This window comes from Notolepis coatsorum (assembly GCF_963971535.1).
Source record: "Notolepis coatsorum genome assembly, chromosome: 11".
Lineage (NCBI taxonomy): Eukaryota > Metazoa > Chordata > Actinopteri > Aulopiformes > Paralepididae > Notolepis > Notolepis coatsorum.
Window position 1 is genome coordinate 98,811,310 of NC_140175.1, and position 23,925 is coordinate 98,835,234.

The window sequence follows — 23,925 nt, forward strand, 5'->3', positions numbered from 1 at the left end:
ATATATTATATATATAAAAAAGAAAATTGAACCATTTGTATTACAAGATAACAGCACAACATAAATAAATGATAATGGCACAACATTAGAAAATGTTGTATCCGATTGTAATTTGTACTGGAAAACTAAATACAGGTAAAAAATAAGAAAGATATTGCAATATGATTAGTGATGCACCGATGTGAAAATTGTGGCCGATACCGATAACCGATATTAATATTGCTGTTCTGGCCGATACCGATATTTACCGATGTCGATATCTCTGTATAGAAAACACTTTTTTATGATAATCAAATAAAGAGCTATTTTCCAAAACGCATAATTTTTTTTTACTTTTGTAACTTATTTTCAGAAATGACTGATATTTTGAAACTATTTAAGGCCAAAACATGTAAAAAGAAAAAAAAAAGATAAAAAAAAAAAAAATTGTTAATTAATTTTTTTTTTTAATATCGGCCCTATCTTGATATCGGACCGATACCGATGTGTAAAAAAAAAGCCATATCGGCCGATATTATATCGGCGGCCGATATATCGTGCATCACTAAATATGATATTTTGGCCATATTGTCCAGCTCTAAAATCAGCTAGGAGTGGGGGCGGGGGGGGTTCTCGATTCACATACAAATCGTGATTCTATCTTCTACTGATTAAAAATGGATTCAGTATGGATTTTGAGTGTTGTAATTAGGGCTGACCTTCGAAGCTTTTTTTGGCAATCGAAGCTTCGGGCCGAGCTTCGATTTTTATGTTGTGGGACTTGTACAGCACTTGGTTAACTTTGTTGTTTTTAAATGTGCTCTATAAATAAAGTGGATTGGATTAATTAATTAAGTAGCCCCTTTCGTGACTGTGACGCAGCCAACAAGGTTTCACTCGGCTGCGCTGCCTGGGTGCAGTGGGGCTGCTCTCACAGCCAACGACATGACATTACATAATTATGTTGCAACCTTCGTCTATCAAGCAAACAATTATATAAATATTTATATGTAGTTGATAGACAAAGGCAGAATTCGACTTAATTAAGCACGTTTTATTAAGACATATTTTTATATGGGTCGGGACACTTTCAAAAAGCAGCACAATGAACACAAATCTGTCCAACATAGTCTTAAATAACAAACGGCATTGCTTCGCTTCTTCGTCGACATGTCTGCTGCACATGTCCTTGTTGTAGAGAGGTGGAGTCGAGGAGCCGCTTACTTTCGTTTCATTGGAATGGAGGCGGGAAGGCGCCGCTTACTTTTGTTTCTTTGGTATGGAGGCGCAAGATTTGAGGCAAAAAAAATAAAAAAATAAATTTTTTATTTATTTTTTAAACTTCGATTTTTTTTTAATGTTCGAAGCTTGTGCCATCGAACGAAGCTTCGAAGTATTTAAGACAGGCCTAGTTGTAATATGTAATAATGTTGGTTTAATTTTCTCCTGGCCTAGAAATGCTTCAGCTCGCTAAATGCTACAGATGGCGCCACGTCACCAGGCCTGTCCCCTCCTAGGCTAGAGAGTAGTGGTGGGGGGAAATATCAATACAGTATAGTATCGCGATACTTTGCGTGGCGATACTGTATCGATACAAAGAGGCCAAGTATCGATATTTTATTATGCAAATTATTATTATTATAATTATTCTTTTGTATAAGGAAGTTGCATTGTTCATTTCAATACCTGTAATAGTACAGTAGTCTACACACACACACATATGTTGGATTATGTAATTGGTTTGTCATGACAAACCAATAAAAAATTGCGAATTAACCGGTGGCTACAACAACACACAGTAACTACATGCATCATTGTTTACAATGAACGTTGGCGTTAATCGAAAGGACTACCCTAAAGTTAGTTGTTCACCAACAATCTACAGACACTAACAAACACAGAACCGGACTGTTATATTAAATTAATTGATTGCCGTTTAACGCGTCCGTGTCCAGTCCTTTCAATTAACGCCACCGTTCATTGTAAACAATGATGCATGTAGTTACTGTGTGTTGTTGTAGCCACCGGTTAATTCGCGATTTTTTATTGGTTTGTCATGACAAACCAATTACATAATCCAACATATGTGTAAAGAAACAACATATTCCAGTTAACGGTATATTTTTTTAATGATTCGTTACGGCGTAATCAATACTTCCATTTGTATAAATTGCCCTAAGCGGAGTTTAGTATTCCTGCCTGGCTGAGGAGCGCGTCACGGCTCATGCGCATGCGCGCGCTCGGCCAATCAGAGCAACGCGGAAGGGCATGTTGGCTGCCCAAAGTATTCACGCGTCCCCTTCACTACTCCCTACATGAGCCACTCTGTCCCCTTCACTACTCCCTACATGAGCCGCTCTGTCCCCTTCACTACTCCCTACATGGTCTCCTTCACTACTCCCTACATGAGCCACTCTGTCCCCTTCACTACTCCCTACATGAGCCACTCTGTCCCCTTCACTACTCCCTACATGAGCCACTCTGTCCCCTTCACTACTCCCTACATGGTCCCCTTCACTACTCCCTACATGAGCCACTCTGTCTCCTTCACTACTCCCTACATGAGCCACTCTGTCCCCTTCACTACTCCCTACATGGTGCCCTTCACTACTCCCTACATGAGCCACTCTGTCCCCTTCACTACTCCCTACATGAGCCACTCTGTCCCCTTCACTACTCCCTACATGAGCCACTCTGTCCCCTTCACTACTCCCTACATGAGCCACTCTGTCCCCTTCACTACTCCCTACATGGTGCCCTTCACTACTCCCTACATGAGCCACTCTGTCCCCTTCACTACTCCCTACATGAGCCACTCTGTCCCCTTCACTACTCCCTACATGAGCCACTCTGTCCCCTTCACTACTCCCTACATGAGCCACTCTGTCCCCTTCACTACTCCCTACATGCAGGGCTGTACAGTGCGACATAGATGTTGCACGTGCGACACTGACGTCAGTCTGTGCGATTAATGAATTGACTTCAGTAGCACTGGTGCGATGGCCCGTGGTGCAAGCAAAAAAAATAAAAAGAAAGTGCGACGGTAAATTGAATGGACCACGGCGCCACGCTATCCACTTGGTACTTGTAGTCTCGTGCGATTAAAAACAATGTCCCGTCTCGCGTAGAGTCCATAATCAAACACCAACTCCCATAATCCCTAGCGAACAATATCCCGGCGAGTTGCGAGCCAATGTACAGTGACTGGGTGACTTCGACAAGATGAAGCGCTTTTTTAAGGTATTAAATCCAACAAAAGAAGTACAAGATCAAAACCCCAAACGAGCCCGAGAGGGACCACCGTTAATAGAAACGAAACAAAAGGAGAAGATTAACAAGATGTACAGATATAACGCAGAGTGGAAAAATGATTTTCCGTGGATATTTTTTAATGAGGAAGCGCAGCTATTATTCTTCTGTCACTGGTGCCGGGAGACTCCGGAAAAGATCCGATCAGAGAATCCCTATGTCGCGGGTAACAATATCCTAAAAAGGGATAACATTAATAAACACAATACGTCCCATCGACACATTCTTGCCCGGGATGCCTTCAACGCTAAACAAACCCCTGAGCGGGCCGGCACCCTCTTGCACTCGCTGAGTAAATAGACGACCAGAGCGGATGATGCTGATCTCCGTGAGGTAAAGTTTAAGATGAATGTGGCATATTGCATCGCCAAGGAAGAAATGCTGTTCACTAAATTTAAGCCGCTAATTTTACTCTGTAAAAAGAACTCCATCGTATGGCTACTTAAATTCCCCTCCGGGATCAATAAAGTATTAATTATCTATCTATCAATCAATCTATCTATCTATCTAATAATGAGACAATATGCAAATAAGGTAATAATAATAATAATTCATTTTATTTATAAAGCACTTTTCATTCATGCAGAGTTCCTTGTACTTCTGATTAATGCAATAGTGTGTGTGTGTGTATCTGAAAAAGTGGCCAGCAGACATGATGCTGGAACTGTGACACGTGTGCAGTGCACACACACACACACACACACACACGAATAATTATAATAATAATAATAATAATAATAATAATAATACATTTATTTATTTGGTTCCACAAATATGTACAGGTGTTTGTATGCATTATATCTATTTGTTATGTTGGTTTCTAGGTGTTTCTAGGTTGGTTTCTAGCTTTCCCTGTAATCTGAGTCCACACCAGTGCTGCCTGGTCTCGGACTGCTTCATATCGGTTATATGGTTATGTCCTTGTTTTTTTTGTTTTACATTATGGGCAAATAAAGAAAGAATTTGTCTGAAAGCATTTCTTGTTAAAGTTTGGATTTTGTGTGCCCTGTATGCAAGATGCATGTCCCTTGCCAGTCACATACCTATTTAAGTAATGAACTGCACTACTTGTGGTTGTTTTTAGAGACGTTTTATACTCTTGCTACAAGATTTTGGCCTGTGCTACAAAACTATCAACCTCTGTAGCACCAGTGCTATGTGCAAAGAAAGTTAACGTACAGCCCTGCTACATGAGCCGCTCTGTCCCCTTCACTACTCCCTACATGGTCCCCTTCACTACTCCCTACATGAGCTGCTCTGTCTCCTTCACTACTCCCTACATGAGCCGCTCTGTCTCCTTCACTACTCCCTACATGAGCCGCTCTGTCTCCTTCACTACTCCCTACATGGTGCACAGAATCAGACCCACAAGCTGAAGACTGATGAGGCTACAACATGGAGCAGTGTGTTCGAGATAGTAGGTAATGTTTAAATGATGTTTCCCTTTGAGACTTATTAAAAAATGATTATGTCTACCGCAGTCTAATGGGAAAAGTAACTCAAGACATTGTACTGGAATCGTGAGATTCCCACCCCTGTTCACAACAATAGGGTTGCCGCGGCGATGTGGAATTTCCCATGACTAATAAACCCATGACAACAACAGTGTTATTATCGGTGACACCGGACATTTGACAACATAACGCTCAATATCTTACTTTGATCTTTATTGTTATGCGGTACATTGATCCGCTCTGTCTGTCGGTCTACATCTGTTTTTTAATTCATTTTCAATGAATGGCGAGTTAACCCGGGATATCTCGGGTCTGGCCTAGGGCTGCACGATTAATCGTTTTTTAATCGAAATCGCGATTTGGAATTATGCAATTATCAAATCGCAAAAGAAAAAGAAATCGCGATTTTCTTTTTTTATTATTATTATTATTAATTATTATTATTATTATTATTATTATTATTATTATTATTATTATTATTATTATTATTATTATTATTATTATTATTATTATTATTATTATTATTATTCTTTTAACCAGTAAGTCCCATTGAGATACAAGATCGGTTTGGGAGAGGGAGGTAAGGGGTTTTAGATTGTGTGTTGTGAAGTTTAGACTTCAGAGAGGGAGAGTAAAGTACAGAAAAAAAGGTACCGTTGGGTACCGGTATCGTTTCCCAGGTAAAAAGAAACATTTTCAGGCTCGGTGTCCCGAAAAGACTCACCGCGTAGGCCGGATGCAAGCCGCATTTTACAATAAACCTCTGTGGGGCTGCTTAAAAAAATTATTATAATCGCAAATTTTATCGCAATCGCAATATCTGTCCGAAAAATCGCAATTAGATTATTTCCCAACATCGTGCAGCCCTAGTTAACACATCCTGCGCCAAAAACGAGTTTACTCGTTATTGCCCGCCAATCTAATACAGGGTATCTGCAGGTTTAGCCCAGTCAGATTTAAGGCTTTTTAAGACTTTTTAATGCCACTCAGAATTAAATTTAATACCAATTTCACAATAACAAAATGGCAAAAATCATGCAACGACACCAACTAGTTTAAGTTTAGGGACACGTTGGTCCCAGCGTTTCCGTTAGCCGGTAATTACCGGTATTTGTCCGGCAAAATCTCCTGAAGTCCGACATATTTAATTTCTCCGGTCTTAATGTCCGGTGAAAATAATTCCCTGAGTCTAAGCACAATTTGATTATTTGAATTGTATTAAAATAGGCTAAAATTAAATAGCCTATGCGATGAACGAAACGATCATTACATTTGTTTCCTCGTTGCTTCTAATAATGACAACGACGTTGTCAGCGAGAGCTTTAAAAACGTAGGTCTCGGTTCGCTTCATCGGACCAAACGCGAACCAAATATAGGAAGTGATTATTATTACCACTGCTCGCAGCACTCACTGCAAAACAAGCACACTGCATCTAATCTCTCTATCTATCTATCTATCTATCTATCTATCTATCTATCTCTCTCTCTCTCTCTCTCTATGTCTGTGCATCTTGGGAAGAAGGAAGAAAAAACGCGGCTTATTATTATTACCGAGGCGCGCGGCTTATTATATTATTAAAACGGCTACTTGTGGGCACTCATAAAAACACCGTGGTCTACAAGTTGTTTAGCGAGAGGATGGTGGTAGGTAATGTGCTTCAATAGAACAATGGATCAATGCCATGTCAAAACTCGGCTCCGCTGATCTGAGCTCCGCAGTACACACACAGACACACACACACGCGCGCGCGCACACACAGGATCGCAGCCACACACACATTTCCACTGTCCAATAGACAAGCGCCCTTTTCGACCGCGTGACATTGAGGTGGAGAGAGTAGTCACGCAAACCACGATAATGTTGCAGTCTCTCTGCTTTCTCAGTTCTTCGCTTGATATAATTAATACAAATGTCCAATATAACGGAATTCGTTAGCTCATAAAAATGTGATTATAACAGACTGCTGTTCAGTGTCGGACCGACTGCCACATACGCGGTCTATTTTATTTCAAGTCAGCAGCAGCACGGAGACGGAGTATCGAGGGACTTATTTTATTTGGAATATATTAATGACTGTATACGCAAAAGTAGCCTAGTTTTAAGTAATAATATTATAAATCTACATGCCTTGAGGATGACATGAGCCTGCCTATCAATTGTTTTAAAGCTCAATAAACTATGACCGGAATTAATCTCATTTGTCCGGTAGTTGAAATCTTGCAGGTCACGGAGACCGGCAACAATTTTTTCTAACGGAAACCCTACTTGGTCCAAAGATGTTTATTAAAAAATAACTTGGAAACTTAAAAATCTTGAACTTAAAGGAGTAACTGGATTGGATGAATTTCAACAAAGGGGTGACCAAACATAAATAGCAAATATAGCTATACAAAATATACCAGGGGCCAAGCAGCAAGTGCAACAGCCACATTTCCGTCAGAACACATACTACCATAGGACTGATACCTGTAAGAACACATGATTATCACCAATGGGACTGATACCTGTCAGAACACATAACTATTACCACCCTCCCCAGGGTATCAAAAAAGTCAACCAACAAACTAGATTCTTGTGCCGGATCTCCTCTCTGGTAAACAAGAATACCCTGAAGACTCTAACAGGAGCACTCATTCAAGGGTACTACGACTATGCTTGCACCTCATGGTACCAAAGCACCTCAAAGGCCCTAAAAACAAGATTACAAACATCACAAAACAAACTGGTCAGACTACTGCTTAACCTCACTCCTAAAACCCACTTTACCCCTGCCCACATTCAAAACCGCTCTTAAAGAGCACCTACGGGAGGCTGCAATTAGAAACTGGGCACCGTAAATGTCCAACGCCCCCCCCCCCCCCCCCTAATGTACAGTCTCCTCCCCATCATATGTATATATTTTCTGTTAGGATCTCTGGGTAACAGTACTGTATATTTGCATATGTCACAAATGTAACAGTACAGTTACTATGAATTGAAAATGGGGGACCCTGATGTAAACAAGACGAAAGTCTCTCTGGTCTGCATCCCCTTAACAATTGTGTGTATTGATCTGTTATCTGTTAATAAAGTTTTTCATTTATTCATCCAGTCGTTTTGTTTTTGTGGTTTGGTTGAATGAATGAAAACTTTGTTTAACAGATTGCAGAATGGGTACAATACAGTACGGCTCAATACACACAATTGTTAAGATGATGCAGACCAGAGAAAGACTTTAGTCTTGTTTACATCAGGGTCCCCCATTTTCAATTCATAGTGACATTTATGACACTCAACATACATGACATTTATGGCATAGGGACATACAGGTATATAGTACTGTTACATTTGTGACATATAAGATATGCAAATATACAGTACTGTTACCCATAGATCCCAACATACATATGATGGGAGGATACTGTACATTAGGAGGGGGTGGGTGGGAGGAAAAAATACATAGTGGGTGACTCTCATCGAACATAAACACAAACGTGTCCTTGTTTACATCCGTGAATAGATTATTTTCAAGTTAAGACCTCAGCTTCAAGTGTTGGCGTGGAGCCGCATGTTATCCAGACTTCTGTTGGTGCAGATGTTATAGTCCTACCTGAGATGGCGGGGCCGAAAAGAAATTCGAAATAGTAGTTTGCAGGCGCCGTTTTTGCAGAGGTACGCTTAGCGCTGCTCAGCATGTGCGACTCGACTGCTCTTTTTTTGTTGTTGCAGCAGGCCTCGTAATGGTCTTTGACTGGGACCAACCATGGCGCAAACAGTGGATTGTCGAGCCAGTTCTCGTTGAATTGGCACTTTCCCATATTAACGAGTGCAAATGCTAAACTAAACGTAACGTTATCGCTTCCGCTTCGCCTTGCTAACGTTAGCTAGACTCCACTGAAATTGTTCCCGGCCAACATAAGGACCCGTGTTGGTTCCGCCCCATTCCGGTCTGCGTGATGCTACAACGCGGTCAATAAAAACTCCCGACTTTATCTCCCGTTAACCGTACTTCCCCAGATTTCATAATAAAACATGACATGGCATTTTATCTTTCCTTTCTATGGCATTTTTAAGACCTCTGAAAATGGATTTAAGACATTTTAAGACAAACTAAGGCCTTAATTATTGATAAACCAATTTAAGACTTTTTAAGGATCCGCGGACACCCTGTAATAACGCCAACAACGAGTTTACTCGTTTTTATGATCGTTATTTCCTTTATTCGCTATTGGCATTCATAATTCATCCAGGAAGGCTCCGGGAGCCAGCTGGACCCCGTCTGATATTGCAACGCCTCAATACCGCTGCCTGGTGGATTTCGGGCGAGTTGCACTCCACTCTAAACCGGATGTGGCGCTCTGTGCATCGGGGAAAATCCTCCGGCAGAGCTATCTTGTTATGTTGATCAAGACAAACACTTGAGTGCATGGGATCACTTTCGAGATGCAAGAATCAATATGCTTTCGGCGTTTATTGCGTCATACAAACTCAAACATCAAATAATTGGAATTTTTTCTCTTCTGACTAATCGGCCACAGGTAAGAGGAATCTAACGTTAATTCCAGCTCGATTGTCCATTTATTTCATTGCAATCTATCCGATCAACTTATGATGTCGTACTAAGGAAAGCCGTTACTGACAATCAAGGAATCATAAACGCCCACCCCCCCTTTCCTTCACGCATGATGGAGCATAATGTATACTGAGCATATGCATTTGAATTTTTTAATATAGCGTGTAGGAACGCAACGCCAAACGATTATGTATAATATGCGTCTGGGCCTATAACTCGCGTTCTAGGAATTACTGCTATACACTCTAAAAACATACTTATATTCACGACGGTACTAACACGACAATGTATGAATGGGAAAATATAACGTTCCCACATCCGGAACGATAGATACCCGATGTTGAATGGGCCATAGTAATGCCGATATAGCTATAATATTTAAAGTTCTAGCCCTGCAAAGAAGGTGAGCGACTCCATAGGCTTACAGCACTGGCAGAGAGTGGTATAAGATGGGCACAGAATGTGTTATGGGTATTTTTATAAATGTTTTGTCCGATGACGTCCACGTTTAGTTTACCGCAAAACGAAACCTATGAAGTGTGCTGCACGTTCACGTCAACGTTCATGCGCACAATACACACTTACCTAGGATTTCACTTGATTCAACAACAAAGCAGTCGGGGCAATGACAGTCAGTTACAGATGCAGACAACGCTCGCTGCAATATTATATTAACAAATTGTTCTAAATAAGGGCGGCTGGGTGGCACAGCAGACATTGCGCTTGTCACCAACGCAAGAGACACCGGGTTCAACTCCGGCTGTCGGCGACTTTGTGTTGCCTCCGGCTTGGGCCAGTCATCATACTAACTCAATTGGCAGAGTTAGCTGGTGGAAGTCGATGGGTGGTAATCTGGACGTTGTGGACAGCGACAGCGACCTACAGGTCGGTTGGGGGACGCCTGCACAGCAGAGACAGGAAATGGTGGGGGTAGTGTGAGCCTCCCACGCGTTACACCTCGCCAATGAGTCCGCGCTGGCAGGTGAAAAAATGTGACGTGTATCGGAGGGGACACGTGATGCAAGGCTTCTATCCTCCCTACAACTGGCCAGTGGGGGGCATATGCGAGCAACGTTCAAGACAGGGGAGGGGAGAATTGGCACAGCGGGTAATTGGGACGGGAGAAAAATAGAAAAAGTGGATCACATTTTCCCCCCTAAATAAATAATAATGATAATAAATTATTTGAAGTTTGGAAATTTTTTTTTTTTACAACTGAGGTAGGTAGGTAGATACATTTTCTTTTAGACTAAAGTACAGAAAAAGGTACCGTTGGGTACCGGTATCGGTTCAAATGTGAACGGTACCCAACCCTATGGATATGGGATACTAAATGGGTTTTTATTTCTATAAAAACTAAAAAAATTATTTATAAAAAGCATAGACCTGTGGGGGTGGATGGGCAAGTAATGCACTCTGTGGTTGCCTGAACACCTAGTAACACCGGTAACACCGAATACCACGGCAAGCCTAGTTCACAGGCCCCTTATCCCATCCTAATCAACGCTTGAACAGTCACCACACATTCACAAACTAGAGGGGACCATGAGTCCACGACATGTAGCCGTGTTTAGGTTTTTCCCACTTTCTGACAAATACAGCAGCGAGGAATGCAAAGCGTGTCCGGAACAGGAATAGCTTCTGATTTGCATTGCGTTACGCAAATCAGCACGGATCCAAGGAGCGGTCGGCCGAAAGATGCTCTCTGACCTGTAAGCCTCTGCGATCGTTTCCCCCCAATCGTTACTAGATCAAATGACAAAAAATTGTTATGACATACCCCCAAATTCCAGACCGATATGTGAAGTGAAGGGGGATAGGGAGGGTCAACAACAGTTTGCGTAGCTTAGCGAGGACCATAACATAGTCACCATCGCTGGAATCAACAGCCGGCCACACTCACCACCTTCGAGCTCCTCGGCCTGTTCGTCTATAATGTGTCGTTTAAAAAGAGAGATTCACTCCCAGTATCTCCAGTGGTTTTGAGTTACCATGTTGCAGGCGGGAAAAGTGCTGAGTCATGCAGAGCCACAGTGAGATGCTAGCTACTGATAAACTGCTGATCTAAAGGGAGAGGCCATCGGGCCTGTGTGTGAGTGTGAGTGTGAGTGTGAGTGTGAGTGAGTGAGAGAGAGAGAGAGAGAGAGAGAGAGAGAGAGAGACTGGAGACACAGAAAGAGAGAGAGAGGGAGGGGGCTGCTAGGAGTGGAGCTAGAGAGAGAGAGAGAGAGAGAGAGAGAGAGAGAGAGAGAGAGAGGGAGAGAGAATGTAGTACTTCTTTATGGAGTTAACATTATGTGCATCTGTCTAGGAATTGGCGAGTGTGTGAAAATGGGTATCTATCTGTGTACAATACATGAATGGTATCGGTTTGTGTGAATGGTATAAGTTATAGGGTGTGTTTGGTGGGGGGCGTGTGATGGAGGAGAGATAGATGGTTATCCCAGGCAGGGCATAACGTCCCAAGGATGAGGGACAAGGTGTGGAACGGCGACGCGTCGTACAGACAGTAGATGATAACGCCCGTGTGGCGCGAGAGTACAACTCTGTTAGGCACAGATAAGAGAGCTAATGGGTACCCTGACCACGTGCACTACTACATACATGTGCAGTCTACACCACATGTCACGCACACACAAACCAACTTCACACAATAGACTTTCATTTGGACAAGACTATAAGAACCAAGGTACTAGGGCTATACCGAATGTCATTTTTATTTAATTTTTTTTTAACATTAGAAGCTTCTATTGAAGTTTTCGAATGAAGCTTCGAATGTCTGTCGTCATATTTTATTTCATAATCTTTTTTTATCCTCAAACTAAATCATCAATTTGAATAAAGTGATTAATCTGATTAAATTAGACTTTTTTTTTTATTAAATCAACTTTCTTTAATGAATATAACACGTCAGTTTCGTCAACATAAATAATCCAATAAGGGCACGGTTGGTACAAAAGTGATGGTGGTGACGTCTTGATGGAGCGCCGAGCGGATGCAGATAGGCTACATCATTTATGATAAATGTTTTATTTACCGTACATTTTTATGACAAGTCATATACTATAATATTAGTGTAGCCTAATCTTTATCTGCAACTGTGAAGAAAAACCCCATTGGTTTAAACAGAATGAATACACATAAAAAAAATTATTGTCAACGTTATGAATGAAGCTTCGAAGCTTTTAACTATTCAGTACAGCCCTACAATAGACAACGACTCTTTCATTTGGACAAGACTATAAAAACCAAGGTACACAAGAACAAGCCTCAATCAACACGACCATATTATGTGTGTACCAGCAGTACTTTCACACTTAAATAAACAGTCTGAATCATTAAGAATTCCTGATCCTGTGAAAAAGATAACACTGGGTGTTTTAGGATGTGAATTAAGAGTGTGGTGTGTGTGACTGACTTGAGTATAATGAGATAAAAAGCTTGCCATAGTCGCCCCGCGGTGTGAACTCAACTCACTCCTAAGTTAAACACCCTCCACTTCGCCACCTGAATTGGTTTAAGACACATGGTCACATGGTGCCGGTGAGGTGAGGTGAGCAGAGGGTTGGCGCGGTCCGTTCTAGGCTGTCGGAGAACAGGTGCCGAGCGCCGGCTGGTACACCTAAAAAGTGAATGTATCCTTTTTTTGTTTATTGCACTTTGTTCTCGGTGCAAACAAATAATGAATGCTAATGTTTAGTTGTCGCAAGGCTATTTAAAGATGGCGGTTTTGTGTTTTGTGCAGGACGTCTCCCCGTGTAGCGCAATGATAATGATAACTAGGGCTGTCTTAAATACTTCGAAGCTTCGATCGATGGGCATGGGATTCGAATATGAAAAAAGAAATCGATTATAAAACTGGCAGATTTGTGTTCATTGTGCTGCTTTTATAAAGCCTCAAATGACGGCTTACAATATTTCATGAAAGCAAAGTGTTTCGTTTGTCTAAGATTTAAAAAGGTTTAAACGTTACAGCACTGACAAAGTTGAACAAAGTGCTGTACAAGTCCACAACATTAAAAAAATAAAATAAAAAATTATTAATTTCGAAGCTTCAAATTAAAATCGAATCTCGGCCCCGAAGCTTCGAATTCCAAAACAATAATCGAAGGTCAGCCCTAATGATAACGTAGTGACGATTCTCTCTTCTGACCAATCAGTGGTCTGCAGTGTTTCACGTCACTTTTCTGGTATCACTTCTACCCGCTTGGAACCTCGACAAAGCAGGTACTAAAAAAAGTACCCGGTACCAGGTACTATCCGCAATTGTTGGTAATGGGAAACCGAAAAGGCTGAGTAGAGTCGAGTAGGTACCATGCAGTGGAAAAGAGGTACTAGTAGTAGGGATGCACGATTTTGGGAAATAATCTAATTGCGATTTTTCTGACAGATATTGCGATTGCGATTACATTTGCGATTATAATAAAAAAAATAATAAGCAACCCCACAGAGGTTTATTGTAAAATGCGGCTTGCATCTGCCGTAGAGCCATATGAAATCCGCGTTCACGGAATCGCGGACGGAATCGCAAAATTAACCAATAAAAATGGAATCAACTGCAAAACGTGGAATATTGCAGAATTTGGCCTAATCTGGACTGAAATTCCGTTTTTGGGTGGAACGTATGGTGCACACGCGACCGGGGAGGCGGACGCTAGAGCGGGTTACACACAACACAGCAGTCTCCAAGCGTCTCGCTGCTTCGGTGTTAACATCGTCAAGAAGCTAAGAAATTCCCCAATAAGCCCTCAATTCAGAGCAGAGCAGTGTCCTAATGACTTTTATGCCTCCGGCCAGGGACCGAAACTAGAGAGCGCCACCCGCCATTTGCGCTCAGTTTTTACGTTTGGCGCCTCCCACTGAGACATCTGAGCGCCGTGTGACGGGCTATCAAATAGTCATGTGAAAACCGAAAATCATGATCCAATTCTTTAGCGGAGTTCTCACTCGCTGTCTCAGCCGACATGAAGCGCGCACCGCGCACTGCTGCTAGCCCCTCCCCACCTGTTTCTGTATGCCTGCATGTAAACAGAGGCTATTGCCTCCGTGTCACCGTGACGTTAGTTAGCACTGCTGCTGCTGCTAATGCCTGCATGTAAACAGAGGCTATTGCCGTTAGTCTAGTCAGTGTGGGACCTTCGTGAGATAACGTTAGCTACCGTTACAAAATGACCCAGTCAACTATTCACTTAGTTTAATACACGAGGCATTGTGTAACGTTATCCAGCCGGCTAGCTACGGATAGCTCCCAACATCAACAAATCCTCCAGCAATAGTCCAGTGCATAATACCTCCGTTGGCTAGGTAACTAGTCACTACGAAATGTCGCAGTAAACTAAATAGTTCACTGAGGCGTTGTTCCAACGCCATCCAGCAGTAGCTACAGATAGCTCTTGGCATCCTACAACAACAACATGCGTATTCGAGTCCCTGGTTTACATCGCATGAGTGAGGGCTGCTGACTAGGGTCCAGGTGCAGCGCCGGATAATTCTTTTGCATGCTGAATGTAGCGTTTAGGGTCCAGCTGCACCCCCGGAGAATCCTTGCTGGAGCTGGAGGCCACTCGAGTATACATACACACAGACAGTGGAGCTGTTTGCAGACAGCGAGTTGGCGATGTCTCGCAGATAACACAATCACAAGTATGATTATATAATATATATATTTTATTAAAAAAAAATATCTATATAAAATAATAATAAAAAAAAATTGTATCAAAAAAAAGTTGGCGGGTAAGAAATATGCTTGGCGGGTAGATTCTTCCCATCTACCCGCCACTGGCCGGTGAGTCAAAAAGTTAATTTCGCTCCCTGCCTCCGGCGATAAGGTGTTTTGCAAATTCTGTCAACGTTCCGTGGACTGGAGCTACAAAAACACTTGCGACACTATTGTGATTAAATAGCTATAACGTTAGGACATGATAGCTTCTTGCTAAATCTAGTGCACCCATCCATTTGTTTAATGCAAACGATTGTCATTATACACTGCCCTTTATAATCTAAATAAACTTAAATAGCTATGAAACGTTACAGTACATAGGACTATAGATGGAAATGATAGCTTCTTGCTAAATCTGGTGCACTCATCCATTTGTTTAATGCAAACGATTGTCATTATACACTGTCCTTTATAAACGAAATAAACTAAAGGTGCCTAAATTATGCATTACTATATTTCATCACAATATAATAGATATAGCTAGGCTACTGACATTGTCATTGTGATAATGTCAGTAGTAGCTAGCTGTATCTATTGTTTACACTTGAAATGTGTATTTTTATTTTGTCACAATATTATTTGAAAAGTATTGTGTAAAATTGAACTGTATTTGAGTTGCAGCACTTAAAAACATTAAATGGACTGTTATATCATATTCAATTGTGGACATTTATTCATTCCCACTTATTAGACACTATTTCTCATGGTAAAATGAGCTTAAAAAGCAAAATAAAGAATTCTGAAATATTAAAACGGAAAAAACTGAATTTGGGAAAAAATCAAATGGAATTTGGAAAATAATAAAACAGATTTCATATGGCTCATCTGGCCTACGCATGGGTCTTTTCGGGACACAGAGCCTGAACATTTTTGTTTTTACCTGGGAATCGATACCGGTACCCAACGGTACCTTTTCTTCTGTACTCTCTGAAGTCTAAACTTCACAATAGGGCTGGGCGATAAAACGATAACTATCGCGATAAATTATTTCCTCGAAATAAACATGAAACGTGGTCGCAAAGTTTCGATATATCGATTTTCCAAGCTTGGATATGAGCACACGCACTAACAACCAATCAGTGAAGGAGATGGCCGACAGCGGAAGGAGACCCGGAATCTAGGACTCCAGTAGTCAACAGGCTGGCTAGGATAATTAGCTTGCACGGCGCTATTTTATAGTTTACCTGCCGAGTTGGTGTGTGTTTTGAATTCTGAGGGTAACTGTTATAGTAGTGTGGGGTAGGGGTGGACGGTGTATACGGTATAAACGGTATTAATTTGCTCTACGGTATGGATTTTGACTATACCGTGTAACCGGTAGAGCAGCTCTAAAATAGCAATGACGTCATGTAACCACAGCGCGATCATTAGCAGGACTCTATCTCAACACACTGGATAATCAATCGCTCGCCCTAACTCAATAAACAACGTTATTTGGACGTATATAGTATTATACAACCTGGAAATGGTTCATCAGGATCAACATCCCATAATCGAAAACTGTCTACTCCACGCTGATCGTCCAACGGCGCGAGGAAGATACGGTGAGTTTCAAAGTTATTTTCTAACGTATTCTATACTAACTGATCTGATGATCATATGACCCACACTAGATGAATGGTATAACGTTGCCCACGGAATTATAAACGCCCCCTCGCCCATCCGGTCAACATCAGATGATACGTAGTAACTTCTAGAACCACGTCCAGTTGAAATTTTTTATCTCGCGCCGATTGCTATCAAACTGTATTTCATCATCAATATAATGCATTTGGAGCTATAAATCACGTTCTGGAGAAAGCTGCAGAAAACGATAAAAACATGCTTATACTTTAGACCATATTTTAGTATGAATATGTGAATGAAAAAGTTTTTTTTTTTTTTAAAGCATCTTCATGGTTTAATGCAGACATATGTTGCAGGGACTATTATAATCGTCATATTTGCGTGACCCGACCGTATCCATCAAAGGGTAAATCAAGCATTTTTAAGTGCCTTAGAGGAAATGTCAACATATTGCAATTTATATCGTGTATCGTGATAGTCAAAAAATATTGTGATATAATTTAGAGGCCATATCGCCCAGCCCGCCAACTCACCACTGCCATTGACCTCCAGTCCATCTGAAAATGTGTCTAAAAACACAGATGAACCCTTTCACTGCCACACTACCAAATGGTTAACCCTTTCACTGCCACAATACAGAGGGTTGACCCTTTCACTGCCACACGACAGCAGGTTAACCCTTACTATCACACTTCTGTAGTGTGATAGTAAAGGGTTAACCTTCTGTAGTGTGGTAGTGAAAGGGTTAAACTGAAGAAAGTCACCACGTTTGACTAAAATGTCACGCTGACATCTCGTGTGTCTCTTGATTTCTGAAAGGTTTTGCCATTGTGATGTAATACAGTATCTGAACTCTTACAGCTCAGATGTTTACATGGCATCTTAGTCCAATGTGTCACGGGTTTGAGACACAATGAAGCCTATGGAAGAGGTGAATCGGCAGATTATCTTTTTCCAGTAATGGTAAAAGATTATGAAAAAAGAAGAGTCCCTAATTGTTTGCATGAAGGCAAGAATGACTTGGAAACCACCTGTTAAAAAAAACAGTAATGATCCTAGAAGCTGTGGATCTTTATGCGCATGTCAATTGTCAACCATGAGTTCTCAATAACACAAGACTGTCCTCGCATTACGCTTCTTCTTTAATTAAAAATACACTAACACACAAACCAGACCCATAGTATAGAATTACCATGACTGCTTCAGTGTGCATTATGTTATGCTTATTTACATTCATCCCCATGAGCTCTGCGAAGCCCATTATGTGTACAACATATTACTGACACACACAATCCTTGACCCTTGGACATTGAACAAGATGAATAGTCAAAAAGGAAAGCTAGACCGTCCACCACACACAAACACCCCTGCATGTGTGCGTGGACATGAAGTAATGATTGGTGAGCTAACTTTGTCCATTCATATGCCTGCACTGCAGCAAGCTGGGTCAATTAACTACTTGACTCATCTTAGCAAGAGATTGGAGCTTCACAAAGAGGCTCAAATTGGCAGGGCAGTGCTATTGTAATCCTTGTAACTTTGCTGTAACCTTCGTATATAGGCATTACAGATATGTTGTGGTGTTCAGCGGGCCAATAAGCCCTGGGTCTTCTTACTTGCTGCTAATGAGATGTAACAAGCAACGCCAGGTCTGCTCATTTAAAGGGTTGCTGTTGTTGTCTTGTGCACCAGAACAACATGTTCTGTATTCATTAACCGTCACAGGAAGACTGTCCTCTGATCATTGACATCATGTCACATTAATGTACAAGGCTGTAGGGAATGAATTGGAAAAGATAGACATTGGTGATAATATTTAAAATAATTTGTCTCAAAGAGTTTCACTATGCTCAGTTCATCTTTATATTCAGAGTTCATTATATTGCTTACACGGTTTATTTTTTCTCGTATTTTTATATTCAGTTACAATTTGATTGCCTACATACGTCTTTCTACCCTGCCAGCCCATACCTCTACCCCCCCCCCCCCCCCCCCTGATGCCAGAATTTCCCCAATGGGATAAATAAAGGAATATTTTATCTTATCTTATAGTAATACTGTAATGCACTTTCTGGGTTGGAAGTTGGAACTGATAACATGACCACTTTTCAATACCAGAATAGATTATTTTAAGCATTGTCTGATTAACCTACCAATAAATTATTATAAACAGTGTAGCCTAGATGTAGACCTTTTATTTGTGGCCACTGGATGAATGGACATATTCCATTTTCCTCCATTAGAGACACTGTACATACATCTGATTAGCACTATTACTCAGTAGTACTCATTTATATACAGTTTAATCACATGCACACTGTACACTGCTATTGCACTTTACTGTTACATTTGCACTCTCTCTGGTTGGATGCCAAACTTATTTTTTTGTTGTTGTACTGTACTTGTGCTGTATAGTGACAGTGCATTTGAATCAAATCTAATATAACATACTGTACTTGTAGCAACACGTGTAATAAATGCAGATAATCAAGTCAACTGTACTTGTAGCAACATGTGTCATAAATTCAGAAAATCAAGTCAGTTTAGTTTAATCTAGCATGTTTGACATTGATTCGTTCCATCATTAGAAAAATTATCCAATACAATATTATATTTTAGCCTTAGGTACTAGCTAGGCCAGACATCAGATAGTACCAGTAGTACCCCAACCACAATATAAGATGCACTATTCAAATGCCAAAACTTAGGATGTCACTTGGATGTTGTTTAAAGTTCAGACTGAGTCCTTCTCGTTTTGGGAGAGTTGTTAATGTTGACAATACTGAATTCCTGGTCTGCCATTTTGAAGAAATAAAGCTCAAGCGAGTAATAATATCCACCCCCCCCCCCCATCCATCCAGAACTACCACAAAGCCAATGTGCTGCTCTGGGTTTCAGCTAAGCTATATGAGAAATGCCAGGGCAACAATCAGTGTCTGTGTGTGTGTACTGTAACTCTAAATGCTAACATTACAGCCTGGATGAGTGTGTTCGTTTGGGACTGTATGGAAGCTAGGAGGATTAAATGTAACACTAAACCAGCCAACAGTTTATCCATCTATAACTGTAGAGCCCACCTCAGTTAGCTTAGCAGCTGGTTAGCTAAAACAGGTGCCCAGACCTCTCACACAGCAGCAGCAGCAGCTAGGCTAAGCTAGCTATAGCTACCAGGAGGAGCAACAACACGGGTTATGAAGAAGACTAGTTAGATCGGCTAACTAGCCACGCGTTTACACCGCAGGTTTAGATCAGTCAACATAGCTGGTCAGTTAACGTGCAAGAAGAAGCTATAAAGTACTAAGAAGCCAGAAACAAGACACACAAGTGGCTTTGCTAAACAAAACACCACCACGATGAGTTCGAATGGGGTCTGCGCGGGAGAATCCCTCTCGTTATGTTGCTGAACACACGGCTAACATCATGCTAACATGATGCTATAGCTATATAGCTGCTAGTCGGTGACGTTCGGCTAACTGTGTTCCTCGCTGGCTGACAGGCGAAACTAGTCGCTGTAATGATGATAAAACCGATGAGCTATTGGGATTATTATTATTATTATCCAGCACAACTAACACAACGGTAACCAAGGGAAACACTAGAGCAACAAGATGTCGCTCTAACTGGACGCTACTTGTAGCTATAGCTATAGCCTGACAGCTCTTTTCCTCCTCATCCTTGAGACGGCGTCCAGTCCAAGGCCAACACATTTTGGATCTGTGGGGATGATGCCGTTATTGTTCGCTTCAGTTGCAATGCGAATCATATAGTCGCTGCAACAATGGATCAAAACACACGTTTCACTAACAATAGGTTTGGTGTTTTAGTCGTCTAACCCACTCACGTTAGCTCGCCCAGCTAGCTCGGGTTAATGCAATAAGCTGTGGCCGCTGCTGCACGATGACAGGCCACAAGTCACAACAACACAAGCAGCAGCTATAGCCCGCCGCCGCATCCTATTATCGCACCCGACGGGACGAGGGCGACCGCCTCGCGCACGCAACGGGGATGTATTCGCTCCCGGTGTGATCAATAAAGCCATCTAAATCCACGCGCCGACGTATTTCAACACAGTCAATCGATCGTTTGCTTCGTTATACAAAAACATAAACCTCTGTGTTACCTGCACATGATCCGCCATTTTGCTCCATTCATGCACCTCTCACTCCCCCTCCTAACACAAAGTGCATGCGGCGCGCAGAGCTTCTGATTCTCATAAAACACTTACGCTCGTTGCGCAATCCCCCCCGCAGCATTGATCCCTGTGTAACGTTTGGGAATTGTGTTGCGTAAAATAAAGTACTTCCCTCTCTAGAGACCAACCCCGGCCTTTGTTTACATGAGTCTTAAAGGGAAATCATCACACGTTTACAGTCGTATAGAATTCACACAATTCTCGCAGAAGTAGGAAGCAGTGCAACAATTAGAAGACGCCTATGTGTCCTCCAATGTACAGTTTCTTCGGCAAATGTATATACTATTTTTTTTAATTTTATTATATTTTTTTTTACTATTTTTGTATCACAAACAGTACTGTATTTGTAAATCTGGTATGTCATAAATGTATAGATGTAGCAGTACTGTCTATCTGTATGTCATGTAGGATATATGTTATGATGAATTGAAAATGGGGGACCCTGATGTAAACAAGACGAAAGTCTTTCTGGCATCCCCTTAACAATTGTGTGTATTGAGCCGTACTGTATTGTATTGTACCGATTCTGCAATCTGTTAACATTTTCATTCAATCAATCAATGTCCACAGACCACAGTTCGTTGTGTTTGACATTTTCCAGATATGGCTGATTTGTGCTGTAACATATATATATATATATATATATATATATATATATATATATATATATATATATATATATATATATATATATATATATATATATATATATATATATATATAATATATATATATATGAAATGGGCTATTTACTCTACTCTCGTATACATTTAATTTAATATATTAAAAATGTACCTATATATATTTATCCATCCATCATGAACAAAAAGCAGGTGCAATCTGTAATCGAAATGTGTGAAACCAATAGTTTCATTATCAATTTGAGTGAGGTCCCCCCCCCCAACCCCCTCCAATGTACAGTAATTACCTAGTATGGTTGTCAATAATCCAATGTACAGTTTTGCATGTACAGTTGTACAGTGTTTTCCCCCCCAACCCCTCCTACCCAACCCCCCCAACCCCACCCAACCTCCTCCAATGTACATTTTTTACGTCAAATGTATATACTCCCTTTTCTGGACTCTTTTGTATCACAAACAGTACTGTATTTGCTATTCTGGTATGTCATAAATGTATAGATGGTAGCAGTACTGTCTATCTGTATGTCAGTATGTCATATATGTCCTAATGAATTGAAATGGGGGACCCTGATGTAAACAAGACGAAAGTCTTTCTCTGGTCTGCATCCCCTTAACAATTGTGTGTATGAGCTGTACTGTATTGTACCCATTCTGCAATCTGTTAATACAGTTTTCAATCAATCAATCAATCAGGTCATGATGTTCTAAAGGGGCACTTCACCAAAAGCAATGCTGGTTTATTGTGAAAAAAATCATCCCAGACACACATCCAACAATCTAACCGTTTGCACTTTAATAATTTAGTTTCGAAAGTTATTGAGATATGTGTTTGAACGTGGCCACCAGTGATGTTGATTGATTGATTGAAACTTATTAACAGATTGCAGAATGGGTACAGTACAGTACAGCTCAATACATACAATTGTTAAGGGGATGCAGACCAGAGAAAGACTTTCGTCTTGTTTACATCAGGGTCCCCCCCTTTTCAATTCATCATAACATATATGACATACATGACATACAGATAGACAGTACTGCTACATCTATACATTTATGACATACCAGATTAGCAAATACAGTACTGTTTGTGATACGAAAAGAGTCAGAAAAGAGAGTATATACATTGACGTAGAAACTGTACATTGAGGAGGTTGGGTAGGTGGGGGGGGGGGGGGGGGGGGGGGGACTGTATATTGGAGGGTGTGGTGGTGGGGGGGGGTGGAGGTTGGGTAGGAGGGGTGGGTGGGGGACACTGTACAACTGTACAAGCAAAACTGTACATTGGAATATTGACAAGACCATACTTGGTCATTTACTGTACTTGGAGGGGTGGGTTAGGACATTTACAGGGGCCAGTTTCGAATTGCAGTCTCCCTAGGTGTTTTTTGAGAGTGTTTTTGAAAGTGGGTATAGTGATTCACATTCCTTTACAGCTGTGGTAGGGCGTTCCACATTGATGTGGCATAATTCCGAAACGTGTTTAGTCCCTTGTTTTTGCCGAATCTGGGTTTAACATGATTTGTGGAGCTCCCTCTGGTGTTGTGATCGTGGTATTTACTGACCTTTGGGAAGTATTTTGACATGTACATGGGTACCTTGTCTGTAGTGTATCTTGTAGACCAGCCCATTGCAAGTTGCTGTACTCTGTTGTCTACTCTAAGCCATCCTAGGTTGTCAAAGTGGGCAGGGTGAGGTGGGTTCTAGGAGTAAGGTCAATGTTTTGAGATGTTTGTAATTTTGTTTTTTAGCGCCTTTGAGGTGCTTTGGTACCATGAGGTGCAAGCATAGTCGTAGTACCCTTGAATGAGTGCTCCTGCCAGAGTCTTCAGGGTATTCTTGTTTACCAGTGAGAAGATCCGGTACAAGAATCGAGTTTGTTGGTTGACTTTTTTTTTATTACATTGGATGCCATTTTGTCAAAGGAAGATTTGCCTCTAGGAAGGAACCCAGGTAGGTAATATCTTCTTCCTTGTGACAATATTGTCACCCACTGTAACTGAGAAGCCGTCAGTCTTGCTGAGTTGTCATTTGAACCGAAGAGAATGTCAATGACATTGAATCCTTGAGTTAATTACAGCTCATTAAATCATAAGGTATATGCAGTCCTATAAGACATGGTATTGCTTTTCTTCATCTACATATTTCAGGAGCTGTAAGTAACAACACAAAGACTAATGTCTAGAGTTTTGATGTGTGCGAGATTATGTGCAAAATAAATCAATATTGTTTTTTTTGGTGAAGTGCCCCTTTAATAGACTATTATGTGCCAACTAATATTTCTAGTTGCTGTACATGTTTACATATGTTTAATGCGCTTTGTTAACATTTGTAGGCTAATGTTTGTAAAAAACCTTTGTACCATGTTTAAAGCAGACTCTCAAGATTATGTATGTTTACAGCCGAAGTGAATTGGTCAAATAAAGACAGAATGGTTGGCCTTTAACAGTCAACACAAGCCATATGTTGAGATGCCAAATCTGATATATCATAACAAAAATACTGGTAGCCTATT

At 41.0% G+C, this 23,925-nt stretch overlaps 1 protein-coding gene across 1 annotated transcript in view; it reads right to left on the reverse strand.

The window, feature by feature from the left end:
- Positions 1-20,837, reverse strand: part of xpo7 (exportin 7) — a 95,792-nt gene extending 74,955 nt beyond the window's left edge. The window contains exon 1 of the mRNA XM_084324423.1: positions 20,701-20,837. Coding sequence (XP_084180549.1) covers positions 20,701-20,718 — 18 coding nt within the window. The 5' untranslated portion in view covers positions 20,719-20,837. The remainder of the gene's footprint in view (positions 1-20,700) is intronic.
- Between the last annotated feature and the right edge of the window lie 3,088 nt (positions 20,838-23,925).